General features: G+C 36.0%; 1 protein-coding gene across 1 annotated transcript in view; it reads right to left on the bottom strand.

Annotated features, from left to right (window-relative positions):
- Positions 1-20133, bottom strand: part of LAMA2 (laminin subunit alpha 2) — a 772685-nt gene extending 752552 nt beyond the window's left edge. The window contains exon 1 of the mRNA XM_050788287.1: positions 20112-20133. Within this exon, the coding sequence (XP_050644244.1) occupies positions 20112-20118 (7 nt within the window). The 5' untranslated portion in view covers positions 20119-20133. The remainder of the gene's footprint in view (positions 1-20111) is intronic.
- Between the last annotated feature and the right edge of the window lie 2336 nt (positions 20134-22469).

The raw sequence follows: 22469 nt of genomic DNA on the forward strand, positions 1-22469 counted from the left end.
TTTTGTCATAGGAGTGTGGGCTATGATCCTTCTGATGGGCAAGGAAAGGTATTGCACCATTCTGTCCCTACAAGAACATCAAGGAAAAAGTGACAATCCTAAAATCTACCAGAGCCAAACAAAAAATTATATACAAATGACAGTGAGATAAAAGGTAGACTTCTCATCTGCAACAATGTACTTCAAAATTATACAGAATAATTATATTCAAGGAAAGACGGAAGGAGGAAAAAGAAAACTATCAACATAGAATTTATACTTAACTAAAATGTTATTCAAGAGTGAAGGCAAAATAGAAATGTTTTCTGACGTATAACATCTAAAATCTTTTACCCAGTAGTTATTCTCCAAAAGAAAATTTATCCATGAACTATATCAAAGGAATAGTGAAAAGGTGGTAAGTCAAAATATTAGTCAGGGTTATCAGATAAACAAAACCAACAGTCTATTTTACCTATATATATATATGTATATAAACATACATGCATGAATATATGACACAGATATACATATGTGTATATATATCTATGCAACAGAACATACATATATATGTATATATATGCATACACACACATATATATAAGAGGAAATTTATTATGCAAATAGGCTCACATGATTATGGAGATCAGGATGTCCCATTATGTGCTATCTGTAAGCTGGAGAACCAGGAAAGCCAGTGGTGTAATGCAGTCCAAGTCCAAAGACCTGAGAACCAGGGGAGCTGATGGTTTAACTCCCAGTTTGAGGCCAAAGATGGTGGAGTCCGCAGGAAAGTGGTTTGTATGTCCCAGTGGAATTCTAAGGAAACCAGAAGCTTCAATGTCCAAGGGAAAGGGAATGTCCTAGCTGAAGGAGAAAGCCAGGGTTTGCATTTCCTTCTCCTTTTTGTTCTATTCAATTGGCCCTTAACAGATTAGATGATGCCCACCCACCTTATTGAGGGTAGATCTCCCTTATTTACTCCAGTGATTCAAATGCTAACCTCTTCAGGAAACACCCTTATCCAGAAATAATGTTTTACCAGTCATATGCATCCTTTAAAGCAGTCTAGCTGATGCATAAAATTATCACAAGAAATGAAAACAAAAGAGCAATAAATTTGATTAAATTACCTAGTAAATTTAATTAACTACACTGTATAAACACTAATCTTGTATTTTAAAAGTAGGGAAATCAAAATTCTTAACTAAAATAACAAGATATGGACATGTTGTAGATTGTTCTATGGGAAAATCATGCAAAGATTTTTATTATTTTGTGGTGCAAGACAAATACTAAAAATTATAGAATTGAATTTTAAATTATCATTATTTAATTATGCTAATGTTGAAATAAACAAAAAGATTATATTTACATGTCAATTCCATAGAGAAAGTAATGAAAAAATATATATGCATATACATTCATTCAGCTATATTCTGCTTACAAGTGTCATGCCTCATGGCTGTTGAAAATACTGTCCTACCACTGTTTTTATTTAAAAAATTTAACAATTATGTTGCTATTATTTCAATGCAGCTATAAACAGAGGATAGCTTAGAGATAGATCTACATACTTATGGAAAACATATATAACAAAGGTAATGCAGATCAGTGGTGAATGATGAACTATCTCATACCGAGTCCATCCAAGCAGAGTCCATAAGGATGCCTTTGGAGCATCATTCTGTCTATTTGATCAAACATATCAATGCTCTGTATCTTCACTTTTTATTTTGTCTCCTTGAACTATCATCTCCTGGAGAGTTGTATTTTTAAATCTTCTACTAAAAGAGTGGATTTGTTCCCCTATCATTTCAATAATTTTTACAGCCAGTTTAGTACTTTTTATATCCAATAATACCTTTTGCTTTAAAAGTCTATGTTGTCTTATAATAACATCGCTTTTTTTGATTTAATATATTTTTAGTCTATGTTTTTCTCATCCTTTTACTTTTATGTTTTTGTAATATGAAGTTTATCTTGTATGAGAAGCAAGGTTTTTTATTCTAATCTGATAATTTTTTGTTAATTAGAAACTAGTTTAGTTCAACCATTTATATTTATTTCAATTACAGTTGCATTTGGATTTATTTGTGCCACCTTCGTATGTATTTTTATTGTTTTCTGTTTATATTTTCTGTTTCATTTTGCTTTAACTAATTTTTGTCTTCTTTTGGATTAGAGTCTTGTTTCTTCATTACATTCTACTGTTAGTTTGGAAATGATACACTTGAGAGACTAACCCATTTATTACATTGTGACTACTGCCGTGTTTGGATTTATTTATACCAACTTTATATGTACTTGTTATTGACCTGAGTTTTTTGTTTTCCTGTTTCTTTTTCACTTTTACTCATTTCTTGTATTTTTGAGATTGGAGTTGGGTTTTCTTGATCACATTTTCCTTCTACTTGTTTGAAAATTGTACTCTGTTAGTAGGCACATTTTTAGTTATCCTCAATAACTTCAGATGCATTTGTAACAAGGTCTAAAGTGTTTAATCTCATTGTGAAGTCTACTGTTTCATCTGGCTCTCTCATACGGTCTCTTATTTATTTCCGTGTGTGTGTGTGTATGTGTGTGTGTGTTATAAGAGAGAGAGTTGTTGTTTTTTAACCTGTACTCGTATAGCTGAAAATCTGATATGAGTGAATTCTTGAGAGCATATTTGAAGTTGTATTTCACCAGAGAGAAATTGAGTTTGCTTTTGCAAATTTTTTCTGAAGGCATTACCAACCCTGGACAAGTATAAGCTAAATTCCCCATTTAAGTGTTTTAGAACAACTCAGTGGGAATTTGGACCTCAAGCTTACTTAAGGGTTGGTTTATGGACATAAATTCTTATATTCTTTTTTCCCTTCATCCCAGAACAAAAGTTGATACAGGAAAATTTCCTTGCTGTCCCCTTCAGCATTGTGGGTTCTTTAATCTTCACTCTTAAATCTTTACACTAGAATCTGAGCTTTGTGAAAGTGTCTGCTGTAAGACTATCGATCCTGCAAAGGTTCTAGGCTTTATCTCTTATTCCCTGCGCTCCGTGTCTTCCAGAGTGAAAGCAAGCTTTGGCTCTTTCTTACCTCTGTGGTTTCTATTTTCATTTTGTGCTTATTCTTTTAAAATTTCTTTCCTTTCTGCCAGCTAATATGTTTCAAGTTGTTTAAATATTTTAAAAACTGTTATTATTTTATTTGAGAGGGTCAATTAGGGTATTTTACCTACCTTATTTTTGGAAGTAGTAGCAAACCTATATAATATGATTGAGAACAATTAGTTATTATTTTATTTTTCTGAATTTCCAGTAAAAACTTGAAGTGAAATTTCCAGAGATAACCATACTAGTTCCAGTCAGCAGCATAAATGTGCATAACAAATCAGTAAGCAAGTTTAATGTATTGCCTCTGAACAGAGACTAACACTACTTGGATAGTTTAATAACTTGAGGTTCACAAGTCAGGAGTACATCTTCCTGTCCTCCTTTATTTTTAAAAGTTACTAGATCATAAATTACGAGAGTTAAAAATCCTGAATTCTTAGTATAGATGAGCTTGCTACTTCTTTTGACACTTTAAATATTGCTTCTTTTTTACATCATGGCCCTATAAACATGAGAAGAGCAAAGAGCCATTTGATAATTTTTCCTTGTTAATAAATAATTCAGACTCTGAAAAGTTGATCATTCTAATTCCCACGACAAAGTTTTCTGTTAGTAATATTCCACTGAAATTATGTGTTTCTTACCTATGGTTTAATAACCTAGTAATTATATAATTATATGAGGGTATGTGTTTTGCATTTTAATACATCCACTTAACGTTGTACATTTGTGCTGTTGTAATAAGTGTGGTTTGCTTAATCAATAGTTTCTTTGATGTAGAAAAACTGCAAAAATAAATGCAAAAATCATTTTTCAAACTAAAATTGTATATCTCAATGACTTCAGAGATCCTTTTTACTTTCAACTCAGTTCTGGGTAGTAAGATGTCACAGAGCAATTCATAGGAATCTTACATGATGTTTATTTAGAAATATTGCAATATTGAAATGTTAAATGAAATGCTTCACAGTTAAAGACCAGCCTTCCTCTGAATTTCCTCGGTTTAGGTATGGGTGTGAGAAACTTTTACTATAAATATAAAGTCATCATTTGTGCCTGTTATATTTGCTTATCTTTTCCTTAGTTGATCCATTTCCAGTGTTATCCACAGTATACTTGTGAGTATAATGCAGAGCCATTAAAAATTGCTTTCTACTTAGTTGATACATTCGAGCAAAATTTGATTATGTCAAGAAACAAGCTTACACAATAATAAAAATCAATAGATCTTATAATATTTTGCCAAGAGGATGGCACTTTCCTTCAACTACTGATGAAAATGAGGACAAATGCAAGCCAAACAGCATTTAATAGTGTGGAGCCATATGAACTTTAGTAACAGATTTCATCTATCTCATCATTGAAGATTTCAGGATTTTTCTCAGCAAGGTGGGGGAATAAAAATTGTTTGGGCTGGGTGTGGTGGCTCACGCCTGTAATCCCAGCACTTTGGGATACTGAGGCAGATGGATTACCTGAGGTCAGGAGTTTGAGACCAGCCTGATCAACATGGTGAAACCCCGTCTCCAATAAAAATACAAAAATTAGCTGGGTGTGGTGGCGGGCACCTGTAATTACAGTTACTAAGGAGACTGAGGCATGAGAATCACTTGAACCCAGGAGGTAGAGGTTGCAATGAGCCAAGATCATGCCACTGTACTCCAGCCTGGGCATCAGAGTGAGACCATCTCAAAAAAAAAAAAAAAAAAAAAAAAAAAAAAAAAAAAAAAATTGCTGAATGGTGAACATGTTGCTCACCAGTATCTATCCAACCAACTAGAAGTACACTGAATATATATGAATCTCTGCAAAGCATGCATGATGGGTGAAAGTAAAGAAGAAACAGTAACATAATAGACATGCTGCACTGCTAATAGGTAATAAATAAAGATTACTATGAGAATGACACTTCATGAGGCTTTTTGCATGAATTAATTTCATTTACTTCTCAAAAAGAGCCTATGGAATAGTGATGTTAACTCTACTTTGTAGAGGAATTTATGTCTCCGACTCATATATACTCATATATACTCATATATCATTATGTTCTCTGTGATTAAATAAGAAGGGGACAATCTTAAAGACACATATTAGGTTACCTAAAATCACTGACTCTAAAATTAAGCCAGTAAATAACTATTCTGAGAATAATTACATAAGAGTAATAATCTGAATTATACCTAAAATTCAAGCAGGGATACTTCTCTGGATTAAATATTTTCTAACTATAAAAGGGATATGTTTATTAAAAATTTTTAGAAGTGGGCTGGGCACAGTGGCTCACGTCTGTAATCCCAGCACTTTGGGAGACCGAGGCGGTAGATCACCTGAGGTCAGAAGTTCAAGACAAGCCTGGTCAACATGGTAAAACCCTGTCTCTATTAAAAATACAAAAATTAGCCAGTGTGGTGATGGGCACCTGTAATCCCAGCTACTCAGGAGCCTGAGGCAGGAGGATCGCTTGAACTTAGGAGACAGAGGTTGTAGTGACCTGAGATCCTGTGCCGCTGTACTCCATTCTGGGTGACAGAGCAAGCCTTCTCAAAAAAAAATTTTTTTTTTTTTTAGAAGTGAGCAACAGAATAAATAAGAAAATATCACTCATAAAAAGAAATCCCATCTATCCAGAATAACCACTGTTAACATTTTGGTACATATACCCTTAATCATATGAATATATTCCTCTATTTTAGATTCTTACAACATTGGAGATATATGCTTTACAGTCTCATTTTTTACTTGAATTCTTTTAACATTTTCCCTTGACAATAAGTATTGTTCAAGAGTATTTTTAAGGCTCCCTTGTATGCAATCACATGATAATGGTATAAATATATTTCAGTAATCTCTTATGATTGGACTTTAGATTATTTCTGCTATTTGCAATAACTGTTCTTGTGCATAAACCGTGGTCATGGCAAGTATTTTTCCTTAGGACAAATTCCTAGCAGTCAAATTGTTAAGTGAACAGATATGCTTTTTGGCCTTGGTATGTGTATCTTTATCACTGGCCTCCCTGCTGGTAAATCCAAATGAGTGTATTGTAGTGTGACAATACAAATGTGGGGGTTTGGTGTTTTCTAGTGTTACTCTCCCAACTGTTCCTCATATATGTAGTGGGCTAGAGGAGTACGGGGAGATATGAACAGTTCTGTAGTCCCCCGGCTGAATTGCCCTCTGATCTTTCAGTCTTCCTTCTCTTTCCCACAGAACCAGGCCCTGCCTTCTTCTGGAACACTGAATACTGGTGCTTTCTTTCATTTGTTAGCCAACAAGATACCTCTTCCTTTTCCAGGACTTTGCTCTTTCACAAGCATTGGGTCTCTGATGACACACATCTCTCCTTTCATATCACTGACCTCTTTCTCAGTTGACAAAGGCAGGATTGAAGATGAACCGCTTGCTGGTTTACTGAGTAGTAAAGCCACATCCCCATGCCTGGACATTTAAGCCTAGAATCCTCGCTAGGCATCTATTTCTGTCCCTGGGATGTCTGAAAGCATGACCAGAGAATGATAATGACCTCTAGGGAGCAGTATTGCCTAATGCCGTGAGCTAGTCCCTGCTAAATTACTGTCCCCTAGAAATGTGGTGTCAATAGAACATCCATATATTGATGTCTATTTCTCTACATCTTTGCCAATACGGTTCTTTTTTTTCTTTTTCTTCTTTTTTAAACCAATTTGAGAGACAACAATGATATCTTATGTTGTTTTAATTTGCATTTTTAATTAATAGAAATAAGATGGTAATTTTTAAAATTTTAATTGTACAAACAACAAAAGCCCTTTGGAAAACAGGATTACACCACTCTAAAATGCACAAAGAAATGAAAGTCTGCCATAATTTTACCTCCAGAGGAAACCAGTTTTGGTCAGATGGTTTTGCCAGATTTTCTTCAGTGCAATATGTCTACAGAGGTAAATATTTTTATGCGTAAACCCATGTACCTAAATCTACCTAAGCTATTTTAATAGCTACAGAAACTTTTTTACACAATGAATACCATAATTTATTCAATCAGTCCTGTATTGATGAAGTTCAGCTTGTTCCTAATTTTTCACATGACTAACAATGCTACAATCAATATCATTTTACATAAACCTCTGTGCACTTTTGCAAGCTATTCTGTAAGATAAATTTCTGGAAGTGCTATTAATTGGGTCAAAGGGTTTGTACACCAAGTTTTAATACAATGAAATCCCATGAAGCCAGAGACTTTCGTCAATCATGTTTTGTGTTTTAACCCCAGTGTCTGGAATAGTATAATACTTGACACATTGCAGACACAGAATATTTTTGAGTGAATGAATGAAACTATATTGCCTAATCCTCCAGAAATTTTGCACCAGTTTAGCCTCCCATCAACAGTGTATTAAAAAGTACTGGTTCATTTCAAACTTGTCATACTGATGGTTATCACATCTTCTGATCGTCACTAGTCTGAAGAGCAAAGAAGAGGGTATCTCATTTTTCTTCACATCTACTTATTATGAAGTTTAGCTTTTGTATATTTCCTACCATCAGTATATCCTAACAATTGTTTATATACTGTCTTTTTCTCATTTTTATGGAATTATTCCAATTTTTCAAAAATATTTGTATTATGTCAGTAAATGTTACAAATATTTGTCTCATCTCATTGTCTACTATAAATTTTGTTTAAATGTCCATGCAGCCAAATCTGACTCTTTCCTTATGGCTCCTATGAATTTTTCATGGTAAGAAAGATCTTTGCGGGCCGGGCGCGGTGGCTCAAGCCTGTAATCCCAGCACTTTGGGAGGCCGAGACGGGCGGATCACGAGGTCAGGAGATCGAGACCACCCTGGTTAACACGGTGAAACCCCGTCTCTACTAAAAAATACAAAAAACTAGCCGGCCGAGGTGGCGGACGCCTGTAGTCCCAGCTACTCGGGAGGCGGAGGCAGGAGAATGGCGTGAACCCGGGAGGCGGAGCTTGCAGCGAGCTGAGATCCGGCCACTGCACTCCAGCCTGGGTGACAGCGCGAGACTCCGTCTCAAAAAAAAAAAAAAAGAAAGATCTTTGCTGTTCAAAGACTAGAAAAAATACTTATTTTTATATTTTCATTTTGATCATTTTACTCACAGAGACTGAAAGCACTGAGATAATCACACTGACAAAGTAGGGGAGGAGCAACTCTTCTGAGGATGAGAAGTCCCGGGAAGCTAGCTCAAATCAGAGGAATATTAGTGGGTGAGCAAAAGTATCAAGTGTTAAAAACAAGAATTCACCAGCTCTGACATAGATGTGAAAACATGTTTTGAGTTTGTCACTTGGATTTCACGTGAGTTTACATTGTTTTTTGAAATAACATTTCCCATTTGCATGGTAAATGCATCCATTTTTCTTTTATGGTTAATTCCTTATGTATTTACAAACATCACACAAATTAATGAGTGATGCTCCAGGCCAGAGCAGGAAACACAGAATCAGTACCTGGGTTACTTAATTATGAGACGAAGACATGGTTAAACTTTCAGGAGGGATAAGGTTTAGGGATTGGACTTTGTAAATTGATACTACTTAGGTTTATTCTTACAAATAGCTCTGAGGATTTTGTTTTGTTTGGTTTGGGGTTTTTGTTTGTTTGTTTGTTTTTGTTTTTATTATCTCAGGAGTTGAAAGAAACATGAGGAAAACTCTAACAGAAATGGGCAAAGACTAGTGGAATAGAGCAATTGGTTCTTGAGCACAGATACAGTGCAGATGTTTTTCAACATTTATTTTGAGTAGAATGTAAAAGTGAAATATTTATGTAAGAAACCCCATTAATCATAGAGGAGATGCTTGGGTTTAAAAGAGGGACTGGAGAAAAAAGTAGAGAGTGTTTTTAAATTGTTTATTTATTTGTTCATATTATTGAGACAGAGTCTCAATAAATATTGCTCACATTGGTCTCGAACTCATGGACTCAAGTGATTCTGCTGCCTCAGCCTCCCTCGTAGCTGGGACCACCAGCACTGTGCTGGGACTGCTAGCTGCCACTGTGCCCAGCTTAAAAGTGAAATATTTATGTAAGAAACCTCATTAATCATAGAGAAGATGCTCGAGTTGAAGAGAAGACTTGGAGAAATAACAGAGTATGAAGAGCCTGGTGGTCACCTCTCATGAAGCCCAGAGTGCCACAAAGCACAGAATAAAAATCACTGGTGTCACACAATGTGCTCACAGCCTAGAAGAAGAAAGACTTTGGTTTAAAGTAGATTCAATGCACAACAATGTGAATGTACTTTATGCCACTGATTTATACACCTAAAAATGGTTAAAATGGTAAATTTTATGTTATGCATATTTTAACCATAATTTTTTTTTTTTTTAAAGTAGATCTGCCATTGACCGGCTCTGTGACACGAGGCAAATATTCTAACTGCAAGGAGTTTGTGTTCTTTTTCAGTGTATTGGCCCGAGTTATAACTTGATTAACAGAACGTTAGAGTCATTTTCATCTTAATTTTCAGCCAAAGCCTTAAGATTACATATTAAAATCAGGTACAACACTACCTGTGAAATTTGCAGAAAATGATGACGTGATCTGGCTTTGGGGGAGTCTTTAACGCCTCACCCACTGAGTATATAAAGTCTTAGAGGAATTTAGTAGAGAATTTTTGGCGAGTTTGTGTGCTGTGCTTCTCCTCTACAAGGGAAATAGAATTAGGAGTTCTTTTTTCTTGATCTCAAAACCAAGCAGAGGTCTTTGAAGAAACCATTTAAAGAGTAATGCATGTCTAAATTTAAAGGTGGGGAAGAAACTTTCCCTCTCAAGAGAACTACAGGTGTGAAGCCATCTACAACATGAGGTGGAAGCGGGAGAATCTGTAAGGAACCCCAAAAGTGCTTTAAGAGGAAAAAGGTATTTCAAAGCAAGATCAAGACCCAGAGAGCTCAATGACAGCTCCTGAAAGCATCAGTCAAGTAAGAACTTTCTTGCTCATTTCCTCCCTTCCCTCCACTTGCTAGTGCCAAGGCTACCTACCTGAGGCCAGGAGAAGGATTTGCTCAGAGAAAAGATGAGAGAGATGCGATGAGTTAAGTGCACAGAACAAAGCCAATACAGAGGTGGGCTTGTGATTTCTTAAATCCATGACTTCTTGTATCTCCATGATTTAAGTCTTCCCCATGACTTCTTAAATTTCAAAGAGGGTTTCTCAACTCCAAAAAAATCAAGTGTGAGTAAAAATGTCGTGGGCAAACATGGGAAATTGGCAGATTTTATAACTAGACTGATGAGGTGTAAACAGGAGCAGCAGGTATGGATGCAGAGTGACAGATGTCTCATCAGGCATCTAGATGACAAGAGGATGTTTCCTCAGCCCCCAAACAGAGTTTCTGTCAATGCTGACAATGAAGCAGAGATTTAATTGCCTATACCAAACTCAGTTTGGCAAAGGATTATTTTAACCTTTCCAGTGCAATATACAGACTACCACCTGGGAACTGGCGCAGAAAAGCTACCTCGGTCCAGGTATGAGGTGAGCTTCATCATTTTCCTTCCCTTTTTCCTCCTCCTCCCCTCCCCTCCCTCCCCTCCCTTTCCCTTCCTTTCCCTCCCTTCACTTCCCTCTTTCTCTCTCTGAATCACTTGTAACTTGCTGCATCTGTCCAGCATAGCATCCCTGTACACCCAGCTCCAATCCTCATCTTAATGGTGTTGTGCAACATTTTAATCTCATATTGCAAAATATGGCAAGGAGTCTCTTAAAATTATGAATTCATTTATTCACAACTGTTTTCTGTTTCTCGTATGTTTGACACTGTGATATATGTTGGCAATGCCACAAAGAACCAGACATAGTCTCAACTTCCGTGAGCATATAGATTAGATGCAGGAAACCAAAGACATAATTATGAGGTAATGAGCAAATTACAGTAATAACGTATATACAAATTGCTAAGGTGCACAGAGGAAGGAGAAATTTGTTGTTCCTCTGAATTTGGGGAAAGCTATAGACCGGGGGCAAATCAGCCTAAAGAACCAATTACATGTCATTATATCCTGTTTAACCATTCCCTGTCTTCCCAACACACTCAAAGTCACTGTCCCCAAGGAGGGGGTTACCCAATTATTGCTACAAAGGCTGTTGGCTCTGCTCGTTGATGTGCTTCCTTTGTGGGAAAATTGAGGATGTTGGGTGATCCCCACTTTTTTCAGATAGGCACTCTACTGATCCCACTGCTGTGTCCAAAATGCCACTGTTAGAATCATTCATTTGAAATTACATCAGTATCTTCAGAAAATTCCTGGTAATTGTGCATTTCCCACCTCATGTTTAGGTGCTCTTGGGGCACTTATGCATCTATGCTGTGTAACTGACAGGCAATTTTGTGTTTGGGTAGCCAATTCAACACAACCTACAGTTTAGGAATGTATTCATATATTCTGGTGTCTGGCAGCCCCAGTTCAGATCCTGCTTCTGGCATTCCATTTACACCACTGTGCCTCAGTTTCTTCATCTCTAAAATGAAGATGTGAAGACTTTGTGCTTAGCACATAATAAACACTTCATAATTGAGATTATTATCTTTATGATCTGGATGAATGAAATGAAAAATCAACAGGAACACTTTTAAAATAAGGAAAAAGTGTAAGGGCAGAGGTAACAGTTTTTAAGTGAAAGCAAAAACAATTCAAGACTGTTGGAGAGAATTGTGATCTCTTTTAGAAGCACATTATGTGTGAAATAATCCAGCTAAGAAGAAATAGGGACAGAGTAAGACACAAGCTTCCTGATAAAATTATTAAACTTATCTTCAAAACTGAACTTCAGAGCAAATGATGAACTAGCGATTTCTACTATGTAAATTCTTTGCATCATTATAGATGGAAATATTCTTTCAACCAGACACACACACACCAAACAAACAAAGCATGAACAAACATTATATATTTCAGCATACACCTTTTATCTAAAATTTCATTCTCAGCTAACTTTTATAAGCCCATAATCTGATATGCATAATCGTTAAGTCCTCCCATCTCATTTTATGAAGACATTTGTACTATTTTCTTAAGCAAACACAGTATGTCTATAATATAGATTATTAAATAAAAATGCATTTTTAAACTTAATGGTTTCAAATAATACCCTATAAATAATACCCTAAAATGCTTATTATTTTTAGTCCTACTTCAGGCTGAATAAATTTTTATTCTCAGAATATTTTTCCCCCCAAAAGCTCAACATCATGTCCTCATTCATAAAATTTTGTTACAAATTTGGGCTTCACGACAGGGCAAGGACAAAAAGCAACATTACTAGCACTCTTAGAGCCGAAAGTCTTTTGCTTTTCTTTACAAAATTCCTCACTTTCGTCAGAGATAATGGGTTGTCAGTGGGCTCTGGACAATGACTAAAACTTTACAATAAGGAAGGGTGACCCCTAGCGTTGGCCTTTGAAACCAAATTCATGCAAAGTTTCAACAATATGGGGAAGAATTCAATAACATGCATTATTTTAAAAAGTCAAAATACTGAATTTATTTACCTTAATTGCTTTTAGACACATAAATCGCTATTATTTAAGATATTATTCAAATGCTTTAAGAGAATCTTTCAAATGACAACAATTCCTCCCACATAAACTCCCCTTCACTCATGGAAAGTGTACAAATAGAAAACGAATAACATAAAAGGAAAAGGCACAAGATTTGCTTGAGTGAGCAAAGAGAAAACTAGTCAAGGAAAAAAAATAAAGGCTAAACATTAACTCCACATTGTACTGAAGATGACAATTTATACTCAAGCCGCAGCATGGAAATCTTGAGAGAATTATGTACTTCTTTACTAGTTTTTGCCTCAAAAAATTTACCTTCACGAGCTCAAGGTCATTAGTCCTGCAGAAGCAGGAAAATAGTTCAGCCTAAACACCTGTCACTTGTGACAAAATGAAATGAGAGGTCAAAAGTGACTTACTGCATCATTTGAACTCATTGTCACTCAACAAGAGGAGATTTTGGCAAAAAGCGCATATGCTGGGACAGGGAAATCTTAACATTTGAAGGGAAATTCTTCCTGGAGAAAAAAACATATATAATATGTAGGAAAGCCCTGACGTTCTTTCCTAATAAGTTTCATTGCCATTATTTACTTAGTCGCTTGACTGAAGCTGGCTTGGCACCAGCACAGAGCTAAGCAAAAATTAGATGTTTCCTGCTCCCCTTTTGAGTCTGAGGTGCCAAAGTGGCATGAGAGACACTTAGGCAAAGTTTGTGCTGAGGACAGCTCCTGCCACTTCCTTGTACTTGTACGGACATGAGAAGAAACAGTACAGAATGATGAGGGAATTAAGGATGAGAATGAATTGGAACATGGCGATGAAATTGCCAATATAATATGGTAGGTAGAATTTGAAAGAACAATAGAAAGTTTCTATTAACAATGACTGAAGACACATCATCCATCACCCATACAACACGGTTAGTTCTTAGGATCTGAATTCATTTTCTCACTGTTTTACTGCTTCCACGAAAAGAGAGCCTTTTGCTTGGTGAGATCTTTACAGTTGGTATCTTATGCTTTCTAAGCGCCAGTTCTACCAGCAAACATTTTGTTAGTCATTTAAATCCTCCAAGCCTTACCGAAGTCCCTGAATGTGGTTCCAAGTACATTTTTCTATTTATTTTTCTCCTGTATCCTCTGACTTTATCTTGTAGTGGCCTCCTCACCTTTATCAGCAAAGGCACCCCTTTTTGTTTCATATGAATGGTTCCTGGTAAATATCTGTTATGTACCTTGTAACCATAAACTATTTAGATCACACTTGCTAAATTATTTAAAATAATGCTCTGAAAGAATGTTATTTTTATTAACAAAAAACAAGATTTTACTCTCTAAGATTATTTAGCACTAAGAGATTTATTTTACTCTGTTGTGTTTCTGATTTAAACATTTGGAAGAAAGTAAAATACCTCTTTTTAATGGGTATTTTCAATATTTTTTATAAAAAGAATTCATTCAAGCAGGTTCCCTTGAGTTCCTGTTGCCATTGCACCCCTGCAATCAAGGACTTTCAATTACAAGCAATATGTCCATCATAAAATTTTTCATTTATTTAGCAAGAAGGTAATCTTTAATAGGTGCATACATAATTTAATTTTGTATGACTGATTTACCTGCCTACTGATGCTCATTCTAGCAGAGCATTAGCACTCTCTGGGAACCTCTGTTTCTTTTAAAAGTTGCATCCATTCCTTCCAGTGAGTAATTTCATAAGACACTGAAATGGCCTCTTAGAAATTCAGCTTTCAAAGTGCATGGAAATCTCAGCAAGGAACTTACGTACACATTACGCTTTTCTTTACATGTAACTCCTACAAGTAAGCATAGCAGGTCCCTGACAAATGTTGGGAAGGCAAACTCTCTTTACCAAATAATACCACAAGATAATACCCTACTCAGACAAACACTCTTCCAACGCAAATGCATGCAAAAGTTAAGTAGTAAATACTGTGCTTTGGTGACGTGATACGCAAGAAAGCATGAGGAGTGATGGTATAACAGAAGACACCTTGTTGAAGAATTCACCATATTAAAGATTTGGTGAAATAATGGTTCATTTTATTTCATAGTTGAAACCACAGTTTTATATTAAAATAAACATATTATGAAGTATAATTCAGCAATGCTTGAATTATACAGACAAAACATGGGGATCCAAAGATATTTAGTATTTAGTATGTACACTAAATAGAGACATTTAGTATTTGCTGGAGTGCTTTAAGCTACTTTCCAAAATCCTTCGGGTTCATAGAGACTTATTCTTCTATTTGAAATATATCTATGGAAAACTTCAAGGTCAAATTTTCCTTTCAAATTTAGACTCTCCTGGGAGAGGTAACACATAAAGCTGTTTAAATAAAAGTGTAAGCATATTCATCATATCCATGTGAAAATCAAGAACAGCTGCCTATACTGAATAAATGGGTAGATAAAAGAGATAGACAGACAGTGGCGGGGGAGAGAGAGAGAGATGAGACATGATAGGTAGATGATTGATAGGTGGGTAGGTAGATGGATGGATGGATGGATAGATGGATGGATGGATAGATAGATACATAGATAGATAGATAGATAGATAGATAGATAGATAGATAGATAGATGAAAGAGATTGAGAGAGAGCAAGCATTTTGACAAGGATAAGGACCATATTTAAAGGCTGTACAGGGAAAGTAGGTTCAGCCACATGGGGACAAGCTGGGGAAGGATGCAAGTCTAATGCTTCCGGGTGGGTTCAGAGTGGAAGATGCGACTGGAAGGCAAAGCAACAAAAGGAAAGATAGGAACATGGGAACATCCCAAGGACAGGTGACTGACAGCACAGTTTTGTGACAGTCTACCTTTCTTTTAACATCCATATCCTTAAAACAAGGAAACTTTCGATACAAAAACTCAGACTGATAGCCTATCCTTTGTTCTATACAATGAAACTATTTAAGCAATAACTTAGATAAATCTGTAATGTGACCTAAAACTATGAAGAGACTATGTTGTTTTGTTTAACCAAAATTCTCAAACCATCTGGATTAGGTTAAGGGAACAGGGTAATTTAAAGGCAGCATTAAATGAGATGAATGTGAGGACTTATTCTTAAGTCTAAACATTCAACTGCAAAAGAGATAGTGTAGTTTAGCTGAAATTAGAGTGAATCTGGTTTCTAAAGCAGATCTGCCACTAATTACCAAATAAAGAGGCTATAAGGAAATGCTTTTTCTGAGCCTGACATCTCTCCATCAGTCTATGTCTCTTTGACTGCAATTCCAAGCTAAGTGACATGTGGTTTTTCCAGTAGCCACTGCCAACCTTATGATCCCTCCCAAGACTTGACTTTTTATTTTAATTACGAAAATGTTGTGTTCTCGTTGTTCAAAAAACTAACATTACAGCACTGTATGAATTAGTAAAGAGTTTTTAATGCCTCATCCACTAACATTTAGATGTGCATCTTTTGAGAGACTTTTCTCCATATGTGTAAATATGCCTAAATATATATATAAAGATTTTTAGCAAAATAAAATTAAACAGTTTTTCAACTTGCTTTCTTCCATTAGTAATACACTCGCCAATTAATAAACATGTGTCTCACAGCTGAATCAAAGAATATGTATATTACGCAGCTACATATATAATGCCATACTAGCCCCCCTCCAATGCAGGAAACACCACTCCCAACAAGCATGACTGAGAGTGCCCATTCCTTTGCAAACATTGATTCAGATAAAATCGAGATTCAAGATTCTATTGAAAATTTTGTTTGAATCACATTCAATATATAGATTAATTTAAGGACAATTACTAGCTGTAAAATACTGAGTTTCCCCATCTAGAATATCCTATATGTCTCTATTTCTCAGGTCAGTGACTCTTCATATAAGTAGGTGATGTGGTGTTTTGTTGTGGCTTCTATTTTTCTATCCCATTATCACAATAGTTTCTCTAATGCATAAGCATGGCTATATTCTTGAAGAAAACTTTGATTTTGAAATCATATTTTATAAGTAAGATTTGTCATGAGTGTGTGTGTATATATGAATGATTCCTTTCTGGGAGAGGTTTAGCTTATCAGTGGTTTGCTAGTGTCAATATAGAAATAAGATTTCCATCCTGTTCTGTTTTCAGAACCAGTTATTAAAAACTTAAGAATTTTCTCTTTTCTAAAGGTTCAGAAGAGCCTGGTTATAAAATCATCTATTCCTGGTATCTTTCTTAGGTGCTGGCTTCTTCTATAATTGTTGCTCTGTTCAGGTTTTCTTCTTTAGTTGAGTCAAAATCTGTATATGTATTTTCTTAAAGGCAAATTCAGTAATCCAGTTTTTCAGTTATTTTGTCAAACATTTGTTTAAAATATTCTAACATTTTCTCTGCTGTTCGTATTTTTAGAGTCCATTTCTTTATCGTAATAACAATACTACTATTTTGGATCTCTATGTCAGGCACTGTATTAATTTAACTCTCATAATCTCCTTTTGAGATAGGTACTACATTTTTTCCCATTTTTCAGATGAGGAAATTGAGTGGTAAATCATTATGTTGCTTATCTGATATCAGACAGAGAACAAGTGGCCTAATAAGAGTTCGAACTCAAAGCCTGTGTTCTTAACTCATACCAACAAAAAGCTGGCGATTCTTTAGGTTCTTTCAATTGTAAATCTAACTCTTTACTTTGTGAAAGAAGGAAGTTCTTTTGTAAGACCTCTGCAGCACAAGTTTCAGGGGTAGGTCTTCTCTCTAGAACAAGTCTCCAGACATTTTCTTATACATCTGTATATGAATTTTTAGGTTGGGAACTAAAATTTTCGTTATAAATATAGGAAGTTACAAAAGATACCTTTCTTCTTATTGCAAATATATAACGTTAAAAATAAAACTGTCATGTCACTTTAAATTGTATGTAGTGGGAATCTAAATACCATAATAATTTGACACCCACTACAATCCATTTTTAAAAAGTCTTTTCTTTGTAAGTAAAAATTTTACATAATTCTTTTCTTTTTATTTATCTTTCACTTGCCCCATAAAACTTTATACTAAGATAATATATATTTTTTATGTTTGGGCATCTTCTATTATCTTTTAACATATTTTTACAAGAAAATTATATAATCTTGGCCAGGCACGGTGGCTCACGCCTGTAATCCCTGCACTTTGGGAGGCTAAGACGGGCGGATCACGAGGTCAGGAGATCGAGACCATCCTGGCCAACACAGTGAAACCCTGCCTCTACTAAAAATACAAAAAATTAGCTGGGCATGGTGGTGGGCACCTGTAGTCCCAGCTACTCGGGAGGCTGAGGCAGGAGAATGGCGTGAACCCGGGAGGCAGAGCTTGCAGTGAGCCAAGATCACGTCACTGCACTCCAGCCTGGGCGACAGAGGGAGACTCTGCCTCAAAAAAAAAAAAAAAGAAAAAGAAAAAAGAAAAAGAAAATTATATAAACTAAAGTTTAATTTCCTTTGATTATAAGTTTCTAAGTATTGAATTACTTTTTTCTGGACTAAATTATTTCTATAATTATTAGTTGTATGCAGGTGACTTAATAAATTTGCAAATGTTGATGATTTTTCAATCATGAAAATGTAAACTTTAATTGAAAATGTATTTCTTAATGAAATAGATGGAACTGAAGCTTTACTGATTTCTCACTTATTTTTTCTATTAATTCACATATTCATTGATGAATGTTACTATTGTCAATTGAAATAGAGTTCAGCATCCATATAATCCCTATTTTCATTGTCATAGATGCAAGTGCTAAGAAAGCTTGTTCACATAAAGTAACAATAGGTCCTAGAAGGAGTTTTGATATAGCCATGGTATTCAGTTCTTTGAATTCATTATTGGGTATATAACAAAAATTACTTAGTGATATTTCTTCAAAAATATTTTTAAAGATTAATCAATAGAAATTCTATTAGGTTCTCTTTAAATTTTATTTAATTCAGTGAAAAAGAAATCCCCTGATTTGCAAGAGGATTTGTTACCCAGTCATTAGGCATTCACTTTCTCAGCACCAACATCGATATTTCTATTTGTCCATTGTTTGGCAGTCTGGTAAGTTTTACACACTAATACAAAGCACCATTGTAATACTCAAGAATACTGATGGACACATATGCCTCCCTCTTGTAAAGAAGGAAAAGGTTACTATGAAAATGAATGGGAGAAAAGTATAATTTTTAAAAATTGAACTCTTTTCAAACAGATGGATTTTAGGCTAATGTACGTATGAATAATGTGAATATAGAACCTCCCTGGCAGAGGTGTCCGATCTTTCGACTTCCCTGGGCCAAATCAGAAGAATTGTCTTGGGCCACACAAAACATACATTAATGATAGCTGATGAGCTTTAAAAAAAAATCACAAAATCATCTCATAATGTTTTAAGAAAGTTTATGAATTTGTCTTGGACCACATTCAAAGCCATCCAGGGCCACAGATGGCCCATGGGCTGCAGGTTGGACAAGCTTTCTAAAATATCTATGAATGCAAGTAACATTTGGAGTGCCTACTACACGTACCAGCGGAGGCACATCCCTAAATGACCACTGCTGTATGCTCTAACCACTCTCTTTTTCTTAACGATTTTAAATGTCAATTTTCCAGGAAAATCTAGCCCAAACTGGACCACCGGGTTGAGGTGAGTTCACTAATCCTTCCTCTATGAATCACAGTTACTTGGATAGGACTACAAATCATACATTGAGCTACAAAGCATCAGTTGCTATACATTAGAAACCAGTCCCAGAAAAGGTGGAATTTTGAGCTGAACCACCCTCACGAAGAGTTACCCACAATAGGCATTCGTGCATCTTCTCTTTTTCTTCTTCAAATTTGCCAATTTTAATTGTATTTATATTTAATTCCTGTTTATAGTTTGTTTCATCCTTTCTACCAAATTATTTTACCTTACTTTGTTAATCCTTATACTTTTGATTGGTTGCTTTTTAGTTACTTACCTTCAACATTAAAAAACAAAAATACATCTCCTGTTATGAATGTCCTCCCACCAAGTACCACTATGTTTATATTCTATGGGTTTTAATATATAGTAATCTTAACGTCATTAATTTCTAAGTAATTTGTAATTGCAATTGATTTGAAATGTCACAGGCAGTTTAGAAAAGTGTTTTTACAGGTTTTTTATGGAGTTTTAAAATCTTTTTCTAAGATCCATAAATATCTTCCCTGCTTATTTATATTTGCCTATTGAAAAATCCCAACAGAGCATCCACACGGTCATTTTAGAATATGAATATTTCACAGCATGCTCGCCACAAAACTCTATAATAGATTTTCATCAAGTTTAGAATAAATTCCAAACTTCCCATGGGTTAGTTTACTCTCCTTGGTTTGATCCCTCCTACCTTCCCATCCTCCTGTGCCACAATCTCCTCCTTACCCTCCATTCAGACAACGCAGTCCAGCTTATTCTCCCTGGAGTACAAGCTTGCTGCCATCTGAAGGACTTGGCAATTACTGTTTACTTTGCCTGGAATCTTCTTTCCCCTGATCCTTACCTGACATGCTCAATCATTTCTTTCAGGTTTCTGCATAAATGTGATATCTTTAGGGACAGCTTTGTTACTCCCTCCATCATTTGCACTAAAAAGAGGGGAGAAAGAGAGATAAGGGAAGAATATATGTAATATTTTGTTTACATATAGAACATCTCTGGGAGAAGGAGGGAATCTGGGAGGTGCGTTGCTGAAGTTAAGAGACTTTAACTACATGGCCTGGGATACCTTCTGAATCTTACTCCACATGACTAAATCATCTATTTTAGATTATTTTTAGAGACTATGTAACAACGTTAAGAGTAGGAGGAGATTCATGAAGAAATAGTTGACAGGGGAGAAAAAATATTTATTGGGTCATGGAGTTTAGGTAACTGTATGTCAGATGATGGGAAAGGAGAAGGCATTCCAGGAGACATAAATAGCATGTGTAAAAGCATAGAAGGTGAGAGCAAAATAAGGAACATGCTACTGAATATTTTATGCAAATTTTTATCTTCAGGGCCTAGTTTACTAGAGACAAAAAATATACCTGTCTCAGTAGGACAGTGGAAGCTTGTTAAGGAATAATGGAAAATAATATTGCATAGGAAGAGTAGAAACAGATGGAGGATTTTAAAATTCAAGGGAGAAATTTAGCTTTGCTGTGCTAGGGAAAAGCAAGTCATTGCAAGTTCTTAAACAAGGGAAGGGCATGGTCAAATGAGTGTCTACAGAAGATTATTTATTGCATATCATTGTAACAAATGGATTAATAGAGTTAAAAGCTGGAGGTATGGGGCCAAGTAGGAGACACTTATGGTTATTCTTTTTTTTTTTTTTTTTTTTTGAGGCAGAGTCTTGCTCTGTCTCCCAGGCTGGAGTGCAGTGGCCCGATCTCAGCTCACTGCAAGCTCCGCCTCCCGGGTCCATGCCATTCTCCTGCCTCAGCCTCCCGAGTAGCTGGGACTACAGGCGCCCGCCACCTCACCCGGCTAGTTTTTTTTGTATTTTTTAGTAGAGACGGGGTTTCACCGTGTTAGCCAGGATGGTCTCGATCTCCTGACCTCATGATCCACCCGTCTCGGCCTCCCAAAGTGCTGGGATTACAGGCTTGAGCCACCGCGCCCGGCCACTTATGGTTATTCTTAAAGGGAGTTGGGGTCTGATTAGAGGAGTGGCTTTGGGTTATGGGGTAAAATAATGAAGATGAGATTTTTCTTTTTTTTGGTCAATAGGATTTGGAAAGTGCATATATATAAGAAACGGAGGATTGACATCAAAGTAAATTCAATCAACAAATAACTAAATGTTTTTAATATAAGCCACTCTGTTTTTGGTCATGTAACATACAAAATGCAAAGATGTACAAAACCAGATTCTGCTGTTCAGATGTTTGATTTTAATCATTGCTTACAATTTAGCAAGAATCTTATAGTTTGTGAACATCTTTATAGAAATTTTTTTCATCTATCCCACAATTTTTTTTTTTTTTTAGATGGAGTCCCGTTGTGTCACCCAGACTGGAGTGCATTGTTGCGGTCTTGGGTCACTGCAATCTCCGCCTCCTGGGTTCAAGTGATTCTCCTGCCTCAGCCTCCTGAGTGGCTGGGATTACAGGTACCCACCACCATGCCCAGCTTAATTTTGTATTTTTAGTAGAGACAGGGTTTCACCATGTTGGCCAGGCTGGTCTCAAATTCCTGACCTCAAGTGATCCACCCGCCTCAGCCTCCCAAAGTGCTGGGATTATAGGCATGAGCCACCGCATCCAGCCCTACAAATACTTATTTAAATTATAACTCATCCCATTGTATAGCAGAGATAATCAAAGTATTCTGAGTCATGACCAGATCACAGCATCACAGCATTGTAAAGCCTCGGGCACAAAACCAGGAACTGGATCTTAAAAGTCAGGTTCTGTATGTGTTCAGAATATTACGTTTTGGAAAGTGAGTTAGCTGACAATTTTTTGAGCACTTAGTGTGTTCCAGTTCTGCATATGATTATCTGATGTAATCTTTTTAAACATCCCACAAACTAGGCATTATGATCAGGAACACTGTGTACCAATATGGAAAAATGAAGCTTTAAAAAGGTGACTTGCAACAAGTCATCCACCTCGTAAGTGACAGCACAAAAACTGGAGCACAAGGCTGTCTGACCCAAGAACCAGAGCTCTGACAGCCACACTATTTAGCAATATCAGGATGGGGACAAAACGTGCCACAGAAACAGAGTTGTGAAAATGTTCCTAGGAACACTGGGATAAGCGGGTGACTCTTGAAGGAGGTGGCATTTGAGTGGGCTTCTAAAGGATGAGTTGACAATGGGGAGGGTCACCAATAGTTAATAATCCAAGTTCATCCCATTGGAAGCCTC

This window comes from Macaca thibetana, chromosome 4 (genome assembly GCF_024542745.1).
Source record: "Macaca thibetana thibetana isolate TM-01 chromosome 4, ASM2454274v1, whole genome shotgun sequence".
NCBI classification, from domain to species: Eukaryota; Metazoa; Chordata; class Mammalia; order Primates; family Cercopithecidae; genus Macaca; species Macaca thibetana.